Source organism: Eretmochelys imbricata, chromosome 6 (assembly GCF_965152235.1).
Source record: "Eretmochelys imbricata isolate rEreImb1 chromosome 6, rEreImb1.hap1, whole genome shotgun sequence".
NCBI lineage: Eukaryota > Metazoa > Chordata > Testudines > Cheloniidae > Eretmochelys > Eretmochelys imbricata.
In genome coordinates this window covers 117,884,202-117,902,446 of record NC_135577.1, presented here as the reverse complement: position 1 = coordinate 117,902,446, position 18,245 = coordinate 117,884,202, and the positions used below count along the sequence as shown (strand labels likewise).

At 41.2% G+C, this 18,245-nt stretch overlaps 1 protein-coding gene across 1 annotated transcript in view; it reads left to right on the top strand.

The window, feature by feature from the left end:
- The window catches only part of SYNE2 (spectrin repeat containing nuclear envelope protein 2), a 245,662-nt gene extending 227,417 nt beyond the window's left edge, over positions 1-18,245 (top strand). The window contains exons 102-116 of the mRNA XM_077820573.1: positions 111-261; positions 1,135-1,317; positions 4,070-4,207; positions 5,466-5,660; positions 6,168-6,450; positions 6,796-6,864; positions 7,703-7,842; positions 8,757-8,892; positions 10,856-11,067; positions 12,474-12,674; positions 13,526-13,654; positions 14,163-14,354; positions 14,935-15,021; positions 15,205-15,248; positions 16,998-18,245. Coding sequence (XP_077676699.1) covers positions 111-261; positions 1,135-1,317; positions 4,070-4,207; positions 5,466-5,660; positions 6,168-6,450; positions 6,796-6,864; positions 7,703-7,842; positions 8,757-8,892; positions 10,856-11,067; positions 12,474-12,674; positions 13,526-13,654; positions 14,163-14,354; positions 14,935-15,021; positions 15,205-15,248; positions 16,998-17,223 — 2,386 coding nt within the window. The 3' untranslated portion in view covers positions 17,224-18,245. The remainder of the gene's footprint in view (positions 1-110; positions 262-1,134; positions 1,318-4,069; positions 4,208-5,465; positions 5,661-6,167; positions 6,451-6,795; positions 6,865-7,702; positions 7,843-8,756; positions 8,893-10,855; positions 11,068-12,473; positions 12,675-13,525; positions 13,655-14,162; positions 14,355-14,934; positions 15,022-15,204; positions 15,249-16,997) is intronic.

The following is an 18,245-nucleotide window of genomic DNA, read 5'->3' as shown; positions in this document are numbered from 1 at the left end:
TTACATTCTACATGAACCAAATTTTGAAGAGAAAAGCAAAAATTGTAGAGACATGATTGGCAAGTTTGTGATAAACCAGAGCCTTTCTTCCATCTCACCCCCCACCTCAGAATTGAGGAAACCTGGCGCCTGTGGCAGAAGTTTTTGGATGATTATTCTCGCTTTGAAGACTGGTTGAAATCGGCCGAAAGGACAGCAGCTTATCCCAACTCTTCCGAAGTTTTATACACAAATGCCAAAGAGGAGCTGAAGAAGTTTGAGGTGAACACTTTTTATTTCAGCTATTGATGTTTCACAGACATCATGTGTGCTTATCAAGAATACTAATTCTTGCACATATAAAGAACCTTTCATCTGAGCTTCTCAAAGCTCTTTGCAGACTTCACAGCTCCTCTCCGAGATACGGGAATACAATTATACCCATCTTTCAGATAGGCAAACAGAGGGACAGAGAGGTTAAATAACTTCCCCAGCATTAGGCAGCAAGTCAGTGACAGAGCTGGGAACAGAACCCAACATTCCTGATACTTATTTGCTCTAACCAGAGGTGGTACTCGCCCACTGGGGGGCCTAAGCAGGAATATTTTTGGGGCCCCCAACACATGCTAATAATTAATTGAGCAGCTTGGGGCTCTAAGCAATTGCTTAGTCTTCTCTGGCTCTAACAAATAGACTGTACCCTGGTATTAGTTCCTGGGGCGAGTGGTTGAACTGCTTTTAGACACATTTTCTCCAAGAAGTTGATAATCCTTGAAACAGTCCTTAATAGTAGATTATTAAAAGCTACATTTTATTTGCTCATGTAACTCAGCTGTTTGTTTTGCTTATAAAAATCTAAGAGATTGCAAGCTATTATATACTAAATGTATTTTAGATGTGATCATTTATTTCCAATTGGACAAGAAACTGTAATAGACTAAATTCTGTAAGTAGGACAAATTGCATATGTGCTCTCACATCCTGTGACTTCAGTGGGAGCTATGAACACACATCTGAGGGCAGGTTGTGGTGATAAAACATAATCAGGGTTTTGATTGATCGTGAGGATCCAATTTTTCTGTTCTATGATTGCAGTATTTTGTCGATCTTTTCTCTGAAGTGCAAAGGAATAAGATTACTAAATTTGCATTACAGGCATTTCAAAGACAAATTCATGAGCGACTCACTCAGCTGGAGCTAATCAATAAACAATATAGGCGGCTTGCCCGCGAGAATCGTACAGATTCAGCCAGCAAGCTGAAACAGATGGTACATGAAGGCAACCAGCGCTGGGACAATCTCCAGAAACGGGTTGCTGCCATTCTAAGAAGACTGAAGGTAATTGCAGGGTGTTGTGAGGATTAGTGTAAAGCCCTGTGAGGCCCATGTAGAAATAACACTACCTAAGTGCAAAGTTGTTATGAGAATGCTCATGATCTGCACAGTTAGATTTTTCATTTATAAATGCAAACCCCAAAGTTTACATAAGGAACAATCAGGCTGGAACACAAACCAGCAAAATCAAAGACAGCTCAAGGTGAGGTTAAACATTTGCCCCAAGTTCTCTCCTGCGCCAGGTTTCCACTTAGTGCAACAGAAGATAAGGGATGCCATCAGGCAGCCTGTTATAGCTCCCTGATTTTCAGGGTGAATGTGTTCTTGCTCCAGCACAGGGTTAGGGCAGCCTGGGGGCTGTTCTAATCTACCCATGGTGGCAGTGGTTCCCTAGGGACAGCTGTGCTCCTGGCACAATCTACCCCACCTCTGACACTCCTGCAACCAGGGCTGGGAGGAGAGGGCTTGGCACAGGAGTCAGGTACAAGAAACTGGCCTTTGTTCTTAACTAGAACTAACTATGGAGATGTGGATAAAGTTATCCCAAGAAAATCTGTCAATCCATACTGGGATTCTGCAGTCATAAGAACAGAACATAAGAACAGCCAGACTGAGTCAGACCAAAGGTCCATCCAGCCCAGTGTCCTGTCTGCCGACAATAGCCAGTGCCAGGTGCCCCAGAGGGAATGAACAGAACAGGTCATCATCCAGTGATCCATCCCGTCGCCCATTCCAGCTTGTGGCAAACAGAGGCTAGGGACACCATCCCTGCCCATCTTGGCTAATAGCCATTGATGGACCTATCCCCCATGAATTTAGCTAGTTCTTTTTTTAACCCTACTCTTGGCCTTCACAACATCCTCTGGCAAAGAGAGCCACAGGTTGACTGTGCATTGTGTGAAGAAATACTTCCTTTTGTATGTTTCAGTAAAGTGTAACCAGAGGTTAATGCAGCAAGGTGTGTAAGTTACCAATCAGTGTGTGAGGGCACCTCATAGGGAGGCCATTTGGTGGCATTTGTCCTTAACAAATAGATTGACATTAACCAGCGCTGCTGGAAGGTGAAGAGTAGGTGAATAATAGGAAAAGTTTTGGAGAGCATGTCTTTCACCCCTCCCCCAGGTAATGCTGCTCCTGTTCTGCCTCTCCTCTGACCCAGCACCATTCTGTGGCTGTGTTCATGGTACATGATGCACTCCGCTTAATGTCTGCCAGAGTTTGAGACACTTTACTTTGACTTCTTCCTTTGCCTTCTGAACCAGTCCTCAGGTGACTTATGCTGCGTGGCAATCCTGATACTAAACAAGGTTCCAGGGGCTGCTGCACAAAATATAGGCTTGCTGGGGGCCTGCTGTATCATAAATAGGGCTTTTTATGGGCTAAAGCATAAGCCCATTTTACACAGAATACACCTCCCTATCTTAACCACATCCCTTTTTGCTTTGAACTCTGTCACACCTACTATTGGGGTAATTTCAGCACTGGAGTAAGTAGGTGCATCTCTACTGACTTAATTGGAATTGCACCTGTCTGTTCCAATACTGATTAAAACTCTTTGTGCCTTTCTGAATTTAGAGGGCAAGGTCCTGAGGTCAGCTGAATTTCACAGAGGGCAACTTGGGGCTGGGGTGCAAAAAAGAAGTTCTCTCCCTAGATCCTGGTGTAGTGTTGTACAAGGCCGCTGTAATTTATGCTGGTTTGTGACAGGCCCAAAGGGTTGAAAATGTACAAGGTATGGTAAAGGGGCATACTGGCCACACCACTTTCTTCAGCCAGACCTCCTTCTCCTGCAACGTGAGCCACAGTGGAGGGGAGTGGCAAAAGAGTATTGGGACACGAAGAGGCTCGTTCTAATACTTAGGTGATCCTCTCTGAGCTGGTTAAATTGACTTCAGGGCTCAAGTACCTGTGCTGTGGCCTGGAAAAGCTAGTCACAGCCCAATTTATGATATAGCAAGTTCCCAGCAAGTGGCAGGAAGAAAAATAAATTCCCCAAAATCAGCAGATCTGACTGTAACCACGCAAAGGGAGCAAACCTGCAGTTAGAAGGTGTCATTTTCACTCTTTTACCTAATCTCTTTTCAGTATATTTATTGTTTGGGAACTGCTTAGCAGTCTGTGATGGAGAAAGCTCCTCTTCTGATCTCCACCTGGGTGGGAGACAGCAGGAAGTAGAACAAATTTATACCAATGGCTTTAACACCAAATGGCATGATAATTACACTTGAGTGTATTTCCACATTCCAGCTAATCAATCATTTTGCTAATTTTGATGATCTAATTTTAATTAGAGACGGGACTTTTTTCCTTTATCTAAACTAGCTGCTAAAGTTAGAGCAGCAAAAACAGCTAAGGCCTGGTCTAAATACGGTTTTTGTACTGGTAGAACTATGTGGATTAGGGGTGTGGATTTTTTTTTTCACAAGTATAGTTATACCAGGACACCCCCACTTCCCCCATAGTGTGGGTGTAGTTATACTGGTATAAAGGTGCTTTATACTCATATACCTCATTCCCCTTCCTATGTGGCATAAACACCTTTATATCAGTATAACAGTGTCCGTGCTAGCGGGGGTTGTACTGCTTTAAGTATACCCAACTTAGACTAATTCTGGTGTGTAGACAAGGCCTTACACACACGTCTATTTAAAATGAACAGCAATTCTGAAAGAAAACGCCGGTTTTAAAATGCTCCTATGACAATCTTTATTCAGTAACTAAACTAATAATGTACAGCTGCCCTTTTCTTATTCAGTACTTCACCAACCAGAGAGATGAGTTTGAGGGAACAAGGGAAAGCATTCTTGTGTGGCTCACAGAAATGGACCTTCAGCTGACAAATGTGGAACACTTCTCAGAGAGTAACTTTGATGACAAAATGCGGCAATTAAACGTATGTATCATTCAAAATAGCTGTTTTACAGAACAAAGATGATGTCAGTCTGTAGTCTCTTGACAATGCCTGCCAGTTATCTATGGGCTCGTTTCATGACAGCATACATTATGTCCATCAGATCATATTTGTTATAGGATCAGTAAACTTTAAAAAAATAATCGTACAATTCAACATAAAAAATACTTTCTGTAAAATGTAAGTTCAGTATTCAGAGTCTTCAATTCTGTTTTTCCATTCCCCCTTACAACTTAGTGTCAATGACAGTTATAGTAAACTTGAAGGATAGCTTAAATCTGGGTAAATGTAAACAGCAATCACTAAACAGCTATATACCTAAAATCAAAGTTTAGAAGGTGTTAGCCAACTTGAAGACAGGTCCAGTTCTGTAATATTATTATTATCTCCAATTAGGATTTTTAATATAATGTAAGCATATTTGTATAATGATATTTGTATAATGTAGCATATTTGGGAGGTATATTCTTTGAAAATTTCAATCACGTACATGTGTACTAGCTTTTGTGACATTCCTTCAGGAAGGTATTAATTCTTTGCTACATGAATAATTAAATTGATATTCCTTTTAGCAGTACTCTTGTCCTTTCCCCCGTAACACATTCTTCTTATTCCACAGCATGTATTCGGTTTTATTCTGTGCAAAGTTCAAAAGGTGACTTAGTGGCAAGGGGGACTTGATGGTTCAAGTTACCTATAGGTCACTTGTTCAAGCTAATGGTGACCAGAAGTTTTTGCCATCTATTTCAATAGCAAAGATAGAATGCATTCAGGTTTTAGTGGCTAGATCCCTACATCACAAATACCATCATTGGTACTGGGGTACTCACTGGAAGACTTTGCATAGGCATGAAGAATAGCCTACTCTTTCACACACTTGAGGTGGTCCATCCAGATCAGGATTGTGGTACATCCACCGGATAGCGTGGGCAAGTTTGCATCACTGTTGCCTGTGCTGATCTTGTTGCATGGATGGAGCACTTCACTTTCAGTCAGCACCTAAATTTCAGTCAGCACCTAAATTCACACATTAAATTCACCCATACAACTTTTACTAGCGAAACAAAAACCAAACCTTTACAGATGGTGGCTAGGAAGCTATCTGCCAAAAGAAGATAGATGACTATACCAGTGTTCAGATTCCTTTCCCTTTACAGTGCTAGAGCAGAAGGACAGCCTCAAGCACAAGCAAGAAAGAAACACTGCTTACGTAACCATTTCTTATGTATGCTCAATATAGGGTTTCCAACAGGAAATAACCCTAAACACCAATAAGATCGATCAGCTCATAGTTTTTGGAGAGCAGCTGATTCAGAAGAGTGAGCCTTTGGATGCTATCCTGATTGAAGATGAGTTGGAGGAACTGCATAGATACTGTCAGGAAGTGTTTGGACGAGTCTCTCGGTTCCACCAAAGATTGACTTCCAGGCATCCTGTAAGGGATAAGTATGGTCTTGGTGCTTTGGCAGGGTGTTGGTATGAAAACGAAATACTCATTGCATAGCAGTAGCTGAGTAGCAGCATGGTTTTAATGCAGGGGTGGGCAAACTATGGTTTGGGGCTGAATCTGGCCCTTGAGCTCCTGCTGGGGAGCGGGTTCCGGGGCTTGCCCCGCTCCAGCCAGGGAGCGGGGTCGGGGGCTTGCCTCTCTCCACGTGGCTCCCAAAAGCATAGCATGTCCCCCTTCCCACATAGGGGCAGCCAGGGGGTTCCGCATGCTGCCCCCGCCCCAAGTGCCGCCCCCGCAGCTCCCATTTGCCAGGAACAACAGCCAATGGGAGCTGCAGAGGTGGCGCCTGCAGACAGTGTGGCAGTGTGCAGAACCGCTTGGCTGCGCCTCCCTGTAGGAGCCGGAGGGGGGACGTGCTGCTGCTTCGGGGATCACTCATTAAGTGACCGAGATCTATGTTCATTCATCACAACATAAAACAATTATTTTTAGGGGACAGAAGATGATAAAGATACATCTGAAAATGAGACAGATGCAGAAGACTCAAGAGAAATGCAAAATGCTCCCTGGCATAAGAAGGCAACAAATGAGGTGCCTTCTTCCCAGCAGTCCCTTTGCCATCTTGTGTCCCCTGCACCAGCTCATGAAAGGTCAGGCTGTGAGACCCCTGTCAGTGTTGACTCCATCCCACTTGAATGGGATCACACAGGTGATGTAGGGGGCTCTTCCTCTCATGAGGATGAAGAAGAAGGAACATACTACAGTGCTCTCTCAGGTAAGAGCCAATAATCCCAAACATTTTTGTTTCACTAGAGCCACCTCCAGGATCCCTGAAGTGGCACCTGTTTGTTTGTTTGTTTGTGGGGGGTTAATTTGTAGTGGTAGAAAAAAGTGAGTGTTATTTAACTCTTCATGATATTGTCTAGAAAAAAAGGATAGTTTTGTCGAAACCAAACTTAAAGTTTTGAATGACTCCCCCAAATTCCTTGTTTTCTAAAAATGTCTGATGAAAATAGTAATGAAGTTTTTCCTTTCAGTCAATATTTCAGATGTTTCTGTTTAATATTCAGTAAATATCAAATATTTGTCCAGTGAGGAAAATGACGTTATTCTCTTTCAGATGTAGAAATCACTGAAAATCCTGAGGCATATCTTAAAATGACCACAAAAACTTTGAAAGCATCTTCTGGTAGGCACCTGCTAATGCATGTGTCTGAACATGGCAATCTCCCTGTGGTGCACGTTATACTCCTAAACCTGTTTCATACGTAACGTCTGATTTCCTGCCTTGTGTGGACACCATGTGCCATTATGTCATGGTGTTTTTACGCTGCAGTAGAAGCACATGTACATTACAAAGCAGTCAAGGACATGCCGTTTAGAATTTTCCTGTCAAATGCAGAGATGGTTAATGTGCATTTCATTATATTCATCCAGAATCTTTCAGCTCTTTCATGGTGGTTTGGTCTGGGTATTATTTTTTTCCTTGTTGATTGTAATCACCTATTTACTGAGACAGTAGTTTAGTTTTGCAAGTAAAAGCAGCACTTTAACTATCGCTTATAATTTTACATTGTGTGTGACAGAGCCTTGGGCATGCCATCAGTTAAATCCCAAATGAGCATTCACTGTTCTCTTCCAGTCAGGACAGGTCTATTCTTGACTCACTTGTCATGCATTGCAGCAAAATGATCATATCATGGGAATAGGAACTTCCCAAAACTATGGTGCAAACTTTTCTTTTCTTGTTTTAAATCATACTGCAGCCAAACATTTTCAGAAGAAAATAAAATGTCCCATAACTGCATGGCTGTCATTTCATTACCTCCTGGATTACTGCTGACATTTTGCAAATGTGCATGCTTTGCAAGGAAAGCTGCAGAACTGTCATTTTGATGCCATCACTTGGTGCCATATTCTTCAGAACACTTCTTAATTTATTTAAAAAGTAAATGCTTCACTACAGAGTTCGGGGGCTCAGATTCAGGGTTTTTTATTTTTTTATTTATTTTTTTTTTATGTGGCAGGAAAATCCATTTCAGAAGCTCTTACATGGCATTCCCCGGAGAGCCCAGCCTGCAGAAAACATCAGTACCACCAGGCAGAGATGGTGAGAAATGTGCAATCTGGCAGCCCAGAGACAAGTACCCCATATAAGCCAGGCTATGTGAGTTCCAGATCTGTGGACATTAATTCTAAGCAATTAAAGATTAATCTTTAATTCCTGCAGACTCCAGGACAATCCCTAGAAACTCTAGGTTCAAGGTATCCTTTCTCAGCATGCAGGCTGGAAGAGGGGAAGGGGGTCTGCCTAGACACAGCCTGCTACTCCTCCCATTTCTGGTCATTCAAAAAGCTGCCCTGATGGCAAAGAGGGAATTGCCAGAGTGACTATGCCTAAGGCAGTAGGGAAGCCAGAAGACAGCTTATTCTTTTAGTGGTTGGTTTCCAGCAGTAGTGAAACTGGCAGCAGCTCTACCTTCATCTCCTTCTGGATTGCTTATTGTCCCTGCTCTGCCAGCTCACTGTTTCAGGGGGATTAGGCCATAGCCATCAATACTCTAGTTCTCATGGGAATGAGGTAGCACTGGGGCTGGGCTATTAATGGTTATTGTTAGAGTTGCTTGTTATTAGTCCATCCCCATATTTTTTCTTATAGTAGCTCTTGCCAAGTCTCAGTACCTGATGGAATGAATGGAAATGCCACTGATACTAGATTTTATACAGTGGTTCAGAATCAACTCATTTCTATCAATAAATCACTAGGGCCCAGATCTTCGTTGGTATATTGGTTCTTAAACTTCCATTGAAATCACAGAAGTTAAGAGTCTAAACACCTTTGAGGAGTTGAACCTCTCACCAGATTGGGTCATTACTGTATTTCTACTAGTAACTGTTTGCATATTTACCTGGTATACATAAAATGCTGTTGCATAGAGATGGTGTTGGCCTGCTGCACCTTTATTAAGTGTAACTCTCAAAACCTACACTCTGCTACCTTTTATACCAATGTGCATGCAAGTTGAAGGTTCATGGGCATTTACAGCATGTGAGTTTAATAAACCTATGAAATAATTCTAGGTTAAACAGCTAGTGTCTGCAAGCAGTGGGAGCACGGACTGTGTGAAAGAAGTATCTGCTATATTGAATGATGAAGAGCCCCAAAATGAACAGGGGCTTGTGAGCATTGCAGCTGCAGAGAAGCAGTCAGGTACAGGTAAAGATAAACAGTGTAAAAAAAATGAATAATGACTATTATGAAATGGTTTATTATGTGACTCACAAGTAAACAAAGCAAAGACAACATGACAGTACACTTACATTGAGAAAAGATGTACCACTGTTCTCCAAAAGGATAGATTTTGCTAAGCCTTCTTCTCACTTGACATTGTTTGACCTGTGTTTATTGCTGAATTCTCAGCCCTTATATTTTATCTACTAGACTCAAGAGTTTCAGACTCATCATATACTTGACTTTTGTCTCCTTACTGATAAAAGTGAAATTGTTCCCATTCATTTCAGTGAGGTTCTAGCCACTTCAAGGGATTTTTAATCGGACTGTGAAAATTCTTTACTGAAACCAAGAAGTATGTTACTTTGACTAAATCAAGATTGGTTTAACTTGTTTTCTCAGTAACTTATACTCCAATCACAAGGAAAAAATGGTATATTACAGCTCCCATTTACATAAGCTCTTGATTAACCAAGGCTTGGTAATCTTTGCTACATTTTTCAAGTTAGAGCAGATCCATACTAAGAACAGAGACAGTTGAGCAGGCTCCCTTAAGCTTACAATACCCTGTACCATAATTATAAACCTCCAGTAGAGTGAGAGTGATAAATTGAATCTATACCAACCATTTTATGCTGTGACTGCATCAGCACACTTTGACCAGCATCAAGCCAGGTCACTCTGTGGATGGGAGATCTCCAAGGCAGGCCTATGTGCTGAGAAGTGATGTTGGTGATTGAGTGGTTGACACTCTTTTCAGTCAGCACAGAAGCAGTACCCCAACATGATTTTATGTAGCACTATGCTGCTGGAAATGCCTCTTTCAGATGATACATAAAACTTGGTCACTTGTATTTACTTTCATCCCATGGTTGTTAATCCTGTTGTTTTTGCCAAATTCAGTCTGGATAATTACATTCTACCTCTCTATATTTCTTCTGTATTTCTGTCTTGATAATGTATTCCTCAATTACCGTGGAAAAAATTCCTGTGTAGTGTCAGGTAACCTGTATAGGTTGTATATCTGGTTGTAAAGCTGACCTTTCAGGATACAAGTAGTACATTATAATAATTTTATTATTATGGTATTTTTATACAAGGTGTCGCAGGGCAGATATACCTGTCAGCCCCTTGGGGCAGTATAGCCCCTCAGCCCGAGTCACTAAGGGAGGCCTGGGGTTCAGGACAGTAAGGCCTAGTAGCTGAAGTCTAAGTAGCCGCCTTCCTTCCCAGGGCAGTATGGCCCAATGGCCTAAGTCAGTAAAGCTGTCCTGGGGTTCAGGACAAAGGGCCTAGTTGCCAAAGTCTAGGTAGCCGCCTTTATTCCCAAGGCTGTATGGCCCAGTTCACCTCCCTGCATGTCAGTGGTGTCCACGGTAGGTCAGATGGGGTAGGGGGCCCGGGCCTACCCTTCTCTGCCAAGTCCCGATCCAGGACCCGAGGGAACTGATACCTCGCTTCTCAGTCACCCATCACTACCATTCCTTCACTGGGGAATTGTTTCCTACCATTCTTCCAATGCAGGGGATCCCTCGGCAATACTGCCTTGGCAGTCAGCTGGGCTTTGGTAGAGGCACCAACCTGGCTGGCATTGGCATCTGGTGACTCCAGCACTCTCCCAGCAGGAGCCTGCAGTACAATTAACGATGGTCAGCCTAGACTGCGCTGAGCTGCTTCCTCTTATAGTGTGGTTCCAATTAGAGCATGCCCAGCATGGGTGAGGGGGCATGGCTTCCTCAGACCATAGCATGGGATTAACCTCCTCTGGCCCAGAGCAGGACTGATATACCCCATCACGCAAGGAAAGAGACTCTCTGGTCAGAACCTGATTGTAGAATGGGTTCTTTAGAAACACTAAACTTGATAGTTTGTAAATAATATTCTGTTCTGTTTTAAATAATATTCACATCATTGGTGTGTTAAAGCATTTCTTGGTATATCACTGTAGCTGTTATTGAGAGATGGGAGCTCATTCAAGCTCAGGACCTAAGAAATAAACTTAGAATGAAACAGAATTTGCAGCAGTGGCAACAACTGAACTCTGACCTCAATGATATTACTGCTTGGCTGGATAAAACTGAAGAAGAGCTGGAAGAATTACAGAAAGCAAAGCCTGCAACCAATATGCATACAATGGAACAAAGAGTAAAGAAACTGAAAGTAAGTTGTCGCATACTGAGAAGTGAGGTTTTAAGAATGTCATTACTATTTAAAATACTTGTTTCTCTGATCAAATAGTCTTTTCCTATAATTTGTGAATACTATATTAACAATAAAGTTTTTTAGGCTGTTACCATCCAACTGTATGTGAGATTTCCATCCTAATGTGTGCAGATTTGTATGCACAATGCCTGATAATTGCACAGGTTATTATGCATCTCCCAGCAAACTGAGGAGAGCAACTAGACCCAGAAACTAGACACTTTGTGTAGGTCTTCTAATGGATTATTTCAAAAGGTGGAATCACACCTCAGTTATCACATACTGACTTCTGTTGAAGTGAACAACAAGATTTATTAATCAAATATGCAGAATAAATTCATTATCTCAGTTAATATTAGGTTAGGAAAGAGAACAATATTTAATTTGAGACACAATAAAAAATTGGCATTCACCAGAACATGAAGTGCAGGTTGCTACACTATTTGTGATGATACTCTTAAATCTTAAAAGTTAAGCTGGGCTGAGCCGGGTCTGTACTTGGATGGGTGATATGCAAGAAATTGCTAGATTCTTCCAATTTCTAGCTGCCACTCCTCCCTATAAGGCAGTGCTGGACCCTTGACTTCAACCTGATGTTAAGGGGTACTATGTTGCTGGAGGTGTTCTTTTTTTTTTTTTTTTTTGGATGAGATATAATTTCGACCGGGGTAGGCAACCTATCGCATGTGTGCCAAAGGTGGCATGCAAGCTGATTTTCAGTGGCATTCTCACTGCCCGGGTCCTGGCCACCGGTCTGGGGGGCTCTGCATTTTAATTTAATTTTAAATGAAGCTTCTTAAACATTTTAAAAACCTTATTTACTTTACATACAACAATAGTTTAGTTATATATTATAGACTTATAGAAAGAGACCTTCTAAAAACATTAAAATGTTTTACTGGCACGTGAAACCTTCAATTAGAGTGAATAAATGAAGACTCGGCCCACCACTTCTGAAAGGTTGCTGACCCCTGATTTAGACTATAAGCTTCTTGGGACAGGAGCTATTGCCATCATCTTTGTTCTGTCCAGGCAGTGCACAGAGTCATTTAATAACTGTAAAATCAAGGTCCTGAAAACTTGTAAATACTATCGAGCTTCTAACAGAATGTAGAATTTTTAACATCCAGGTCATTGCAAAATTCTACCTTATGTAATTACATTATTGCTCCTGCAATTGCCAGTGGGTATTCAACTTCAAGAAACTGAGACATTCTGCCTTAAAGTCTTCCCTAGAAATATCTGGAAAATGCTTTTTCAGATCTAGTAACTCCCTGAAATATTTGTGATTTCTTAGTTTGTGGAGGATTGTTATAAAAGGTATTGATAATTCACTGAGGGTTCTAATCTGCTTCTTTCTTCAGGACATGCTTAAAGCCTTTGATAACTACAAGGCTTTAGTGTTCTCCGTTAATCAGAGCAGCAAAGACTTCCAGCAAACGGATAGCACTGAATCAAAAGAGCTTCAAAACAGACTTCGACAAGTGAATTTGCGCTGGGAGAAAGTATGTCATTCAATGGACAACTGGAGAAGGGGTTTACAACAAACCCTAATGCAGTGCCAGGTAAACAGAGCAAACATTTGTCTTGTCACACTTTGAATGAGAGTTTATTTGTAATGAGCTGATTAAGTAGATTAGAGGACACGGTATGGCAGTTGCAGGAATATCAGCAGTTCCTTGGAATTTTTACTCAGATTATAGATTTCTTTGAATGTATGCCCTTTTTTATGCACAGGATAGCCACACTAGTGGTAAATAGGACTTACACTGTTTTTCATAGAATCTTAGAAATGTATGGCTGGAAGGGACTTGAGAGGTCATCTGATCTCCCCCCAGCACGGTGAGGCAGAACCAAGTAAACCTAGAGTCTTAGTCAATGAGAGGGATTCCACAACCTCCTTTGGAAGCCTATCCCTGAACTGAACTGTTCTTATAGTTAGACAGTTTTTTTCTAATGTTTAACCTAGTTCTCCCTTGCAGCAGATTAATCAGGTTACTTATCCTACCTTCAGTGGAGAACAATTGATCACCACCCTCTCTATAACAGCCCTTATCATATTTGAAGGCTTATCATGTTTAAAGCAATTTGCAAGCAATCCACACAACATGCCTGAGAAGTAGCTCTACCTTATTTCCCATGTTTTATAGATGACATGGCGCAATTGAAGAAGAGATGTTAAATCACTTGCTTAAAGCCACAGAAGGAGCTGATAGATTTGGGACCACTAGTCTGAGCTGTTACATGTAGTTTTAGCACAGGAAGACCAGTCATCTTTTTGAGTAACCCTCAACAAACCTAAGTAAAAATACTTGATCAACTGTTTCATTGCATAACAACAGAGCAAGAGTGTTTGGCTGATTTTATTACAATACTCCAGGCACACATTCTTGTAAACCTTTACTTGTTTCTTCAGGATTTCCATGAACTGAGTCAGAAACTACTCTTGGGACTAGCAAGTGCTGAAAGTCTAAGACATAATGCACAATTCACTGATCCAAATGCTGACCCCCATACAATACTGGAGTGCCAAAAAGAATTAATGGTATGTTATGGGTTGGTTATTGAATCAAGGTACGAGACTAACATGCAAGTTATTTCCACAAAAATAAAAAGTAACGTAGTTATTTCTAAAAAATGGTTGTTTGAAAGGAAACAGGTACAGTTTGGGGATACTTCATTTATATATGAATAGATTTGTGGCTTTAGGAATTGGTTGACTAATAAATCTAGCTGAAGCTAAATATGATAGAGGTACTGTTTGTGAACAGATTAAGTACTCACAAAGATCCGGATTAAGTGCACCAGTTTGTGTTGAAGTATGACCAGGTTATGAATAATCTTTCCCACAAAACCCTGCAATTATACCTAAATCCTAGTCTGCAACACCCTCTGTGAATTGTTCCTTTTGGATCATCAATCATGCTGCATTATTCACTGGAACTGTTGTAGAAATAAAATTAGTTCATCTTGTTATGAAATTATAATCCTCCCACAAGTTTAGAGCAATTAGTTATACTGATTGTTATATTTCAAACCATTTCCTTTTTAAGCAACTGGAGAAAGAGCTGTTGGAACAACAGCTACAAGTAAATGCTCTACAGGAAATCTCCACCTACCTTCTAGTTAAATCAGATGGAGAAGATTATATTGAAGCTGATGAGAAAATACACGTAATTGGAAAGAAACTGAAAAGGCTTCTTGAACAGGTTTCACATGACTTAAAAACTTCACAAGGAAACATGGTGAGTCAGGGGTATGATTTTTAAACTTGATTATTAACAAGTGCTATGATAATAAAGGATACAAGAACCAGTGCTGCAAAACCAGCCCAAAATGTAAAAAATCAAGAGTAGAAACTCTAAAAGAAAATCAGGCTGGTTTAAAACTTGTATGTATTTAGAGCTCCTTATTGCCTTATCAAATATGAGCAATTATTGGGACAAGAAATATGACGTGTGTGTGTACATAACCCCTACATGTTGTATGTCCATCAATCAATATTAGATATACCCTGCCTTATGCTTCAGTGGGAGCTTGAATTAGACCAGTTTGGCTTACTGTTTTCAAGCTAATATATCAGCACATATCTGCCGCTCATGCTTTCTGTTCCTTCCAAAGCTGTTTCTCAAAACTGCACAGGATAAAACAAGAATCCTAATCCATGGGTGCTTAGCGGTGGAACTGTTTGTTCTTCACAAGCTGGCTGCCATCCATATATACACGTGGATAATTTTTTAAAGATAGACATATACAGCATTTTACAATTTTTATGTTGATGCTTTATGTATACACATTTTAGGGGTGTGTGGTTTGTTTTTTTAGGACATCAGTGCATTTCTGCCAGCAGCAGATGACTTGGATTCTGGAAGTTATCATCCACTAGTAGCGAAATCCAGCCCACATGAAATGGCAAGAACTTTTTAAATTAAATGCCTGTTTTTCGAAGATTTTTGCTGTCTTTTCATCCCACCTTCCCTTGAATTGAATCTGTACTTTAGCCTCAAACCTTTTGAAACTTGCTCATTTTAGTTATGAAAAAGTTTACATTTTAATATCCTAGAGGTGGGTAATAATAAATGTTTATCTTAACAGGTTGGTGTAAGGAGAACTTCGGAAGGCAAGAGCAGCAGTGTCAGGTAGCATGTGATTTTTGGTAGAAATGTAGAGTACGTTTTAAAATAAAGAGAGTAGGCAAGCCTGATGGCTTGGTGCCAGTGTATTGTACGCCAAATGGCAAACAAATGTGGGGAGACCCTGCTCCTAATGGGTCTGTACACATTATGGAGGCAATGTATCTGGATTCATGGCTGACTTCACTGTTTCCCCCAGATACCAACATGAGGATACAGTGGTGGTACATAGAAGTAGCACCTTCCTTTGTGTCTGCTTAGCCCAGTGGCTCTCAAACTTTTTTTTACTGGTGACCCCTTTCACATAGCAAGTCTCTGAGTGCAACCCTCCTTATAAATTAAAAACACTTTTTTAATATATTTAACACCATTATAAATGCTGGAGGCAAAGCAGGGCTTGGGGTGGAATTTGACAGCTCGCGACCCCCCTTGTAATAACCTCGTGACCTCCTGAGGAGTCCTGACCCCCAGTTTGAGAACCCCCTGCTTAGCCCCTACAAACCCTGTGTTTTACTGTAGTGTTGCACTTTTATGGGAACTTTTCTCCAGTGTGCCCTTTTGGAGGTTGGCCCCTTTACAATTGGCAGAGGCAAAGAGCTGCAGTGTTAATTTTTCTTTTCTGATTCCTGAAGCAATGGCATATTCTCACACCCCATGCACCTGCAGGGCGTACAGCTTTTGCAGGGCTGGACAAATCAGACACCACTGCAGCCAAGTGTGGGTGACGGGATACGGGTAAATGGGTTAAAGATACATCCTGTGGTATAGGGTCAGAAAATTTCACAATGTGAGGTCTAGCCTTCTATCAGGGAGAGAGCCCATGCAGATCCATTAGGCTCTTGAAAATTAAGATACTGTTTAAAAACTGCCTCCAATAACTCTATGCAAAATGCAGCCTGTTACCCAAACCTATTAACACATAGTGCTTATTCCTAAAGCGGGGTGGGCAAACTTTTTAGCCTGAGGGCCACATCTGGATATAGAAATTGTATGGCGAGCCATGAATGCTCATGAAATTAGGGTTGGGGTGCAGGCTCTGGACTGGGGCCAGAACTGAAGAGTTTAGGGGTTCGGGAGGGGGCTCTGGGCTCCAGCTGGGGATGAGGGTTTGAGGTACAGGAGGGTGCTCTGGGCTGGGCTCGAGGGGTTTGGAGGGCGGGAGGGGGTGCAGGCTCTGGGCAGCGCTTACCTCACGCAGCTCCAGAAGCAGCAGCATGTCCCCTCCCAGGCCCCCGCAGCTCCAATAGGCCACAGATCCCCACCACTGGGAGCTGTGCTCAGAGCCCCCTGGATGACTCTAAATGTAGGAGCCAGAGGGGGGACATCTTACTGCTTCCGGGAGTTGTGGCACGCGTGCGTAGAGCAGCCCCCGACCCTGCTCCCAAGCAGGAGCTTGAGGGCCGGATTAAATGGGTTGGTGGACCAGATGTGGTCCACAGGCCGTATTTTGCCCGCCCCTCTCCTAAAGGCTAAATAAATTACATTAAAATCTTTTGGGGGATTTTCCTTATGTATTAGACTTTGTTATTAGTGGTAATACGTAGTAGACGTTCTCCCCACTTTTTTTAAACTTAGATTTAAGTGTGTTTCATATCTAAAGCAGTCTCTGTTCCAATAAGTGAAGGTTGCCTTCCTTAAAATGGGGGAGGAGAGGGTTAAAGTAGAGGGCATGCGTGACAGTGTGTGCGCAACATGTTAATTACCTTGTTTTTAATATTTCCCCCTATCAAAATATCCGATATCCTTTCTTTACAGAATGGGAGACCAGCCTGAAACCACTCAAGCAACTTCCAGCCCCCAGTCCTTCTTTTATCGTGTATTAAGAGCCGCTTTACCTCTGCAGTTCCTCTTCCTTTTGCTTTTGCTTCTGGCCTGCATGATCCCATCCTCAGAGGAAGACTACAGCTGCACACAAGTGAACAACTTTGCCCGCTCTTTCTATCCCATGCTGAGATATACCAATGGACCTCCACCAACCTAGAAAGCGTCCCATGACTCTACAATATACCAAAACACGTTTTCTCATGGGTGCTTATTTTCATGCTGCTTCTATCAAACAGTACATTCATGTACTTAAATATAGAAAGTTCCATAGTGTTTCACATTTTGACCCTCTCTGCTATGCTTTCCTGACACTAGCCACTAATGCACCTGTTTCCTGGGTCCCACAGCAAGAAATGCACACAGTACTACCACTGAAATATAAGTGAGGCATTATTTAAATGGCCTCCTTCCAATGCATAGCAGGGAAGGGAACATATTAAACCTCACAAGATCTTTTCAGAATTTCAGTGAGTAACACAGCATTGTTCGTACAGAAAATGAACTTTTTCTATACATTTTTTAAACTCTAAGCAACATACTTTGATGCACTAGATACAAGCATTTTATAAATACAGTCCCCATAACTTGGAAGGTCCACAGAACAGGTTGACAGACTAATAATGGGACATTAGTTACAGACACTATGGTAATGTAATATTAAACACTAATGATCTCTGTTATGGTTTAATATGACAATAGCAATCTTAAGTGCATGCACATATCATTGGCAACAGTTTGCATCTTTGGGTACTGTAGTAAACTGATAAACAGATTTAAATCTAATATTTTTGTTATATTGTACTTTTCATACAACACTTTCAGTGAAAATTATACATATTTTATGTGCAAAGTGTTCAGTGCTTAGGACTGCTGTGTTGTAGTTGGATGTGTCGTTTTTTATACTATGTTTTAAATAAGAATTGATATTGCATGGAAGTGGTTTTATATTGTGCATATTTTCTAAATGAAAATAATTATGATGTAGATTATACACTATATGTATACATATGTAAGCTGACTTTTTAATCAAAGATTTTTGGTTTAATAATCTTCTGAATAATGTACAGTATGCCAAAAGAGATTTTTATAAGTTAACTTTAAGACTCTTCACATTTAAAGTGAAGCTAAAACTTCAGGTGATGATATGAGAAAAAGTTTTATTAGAATAACGATGTTTGG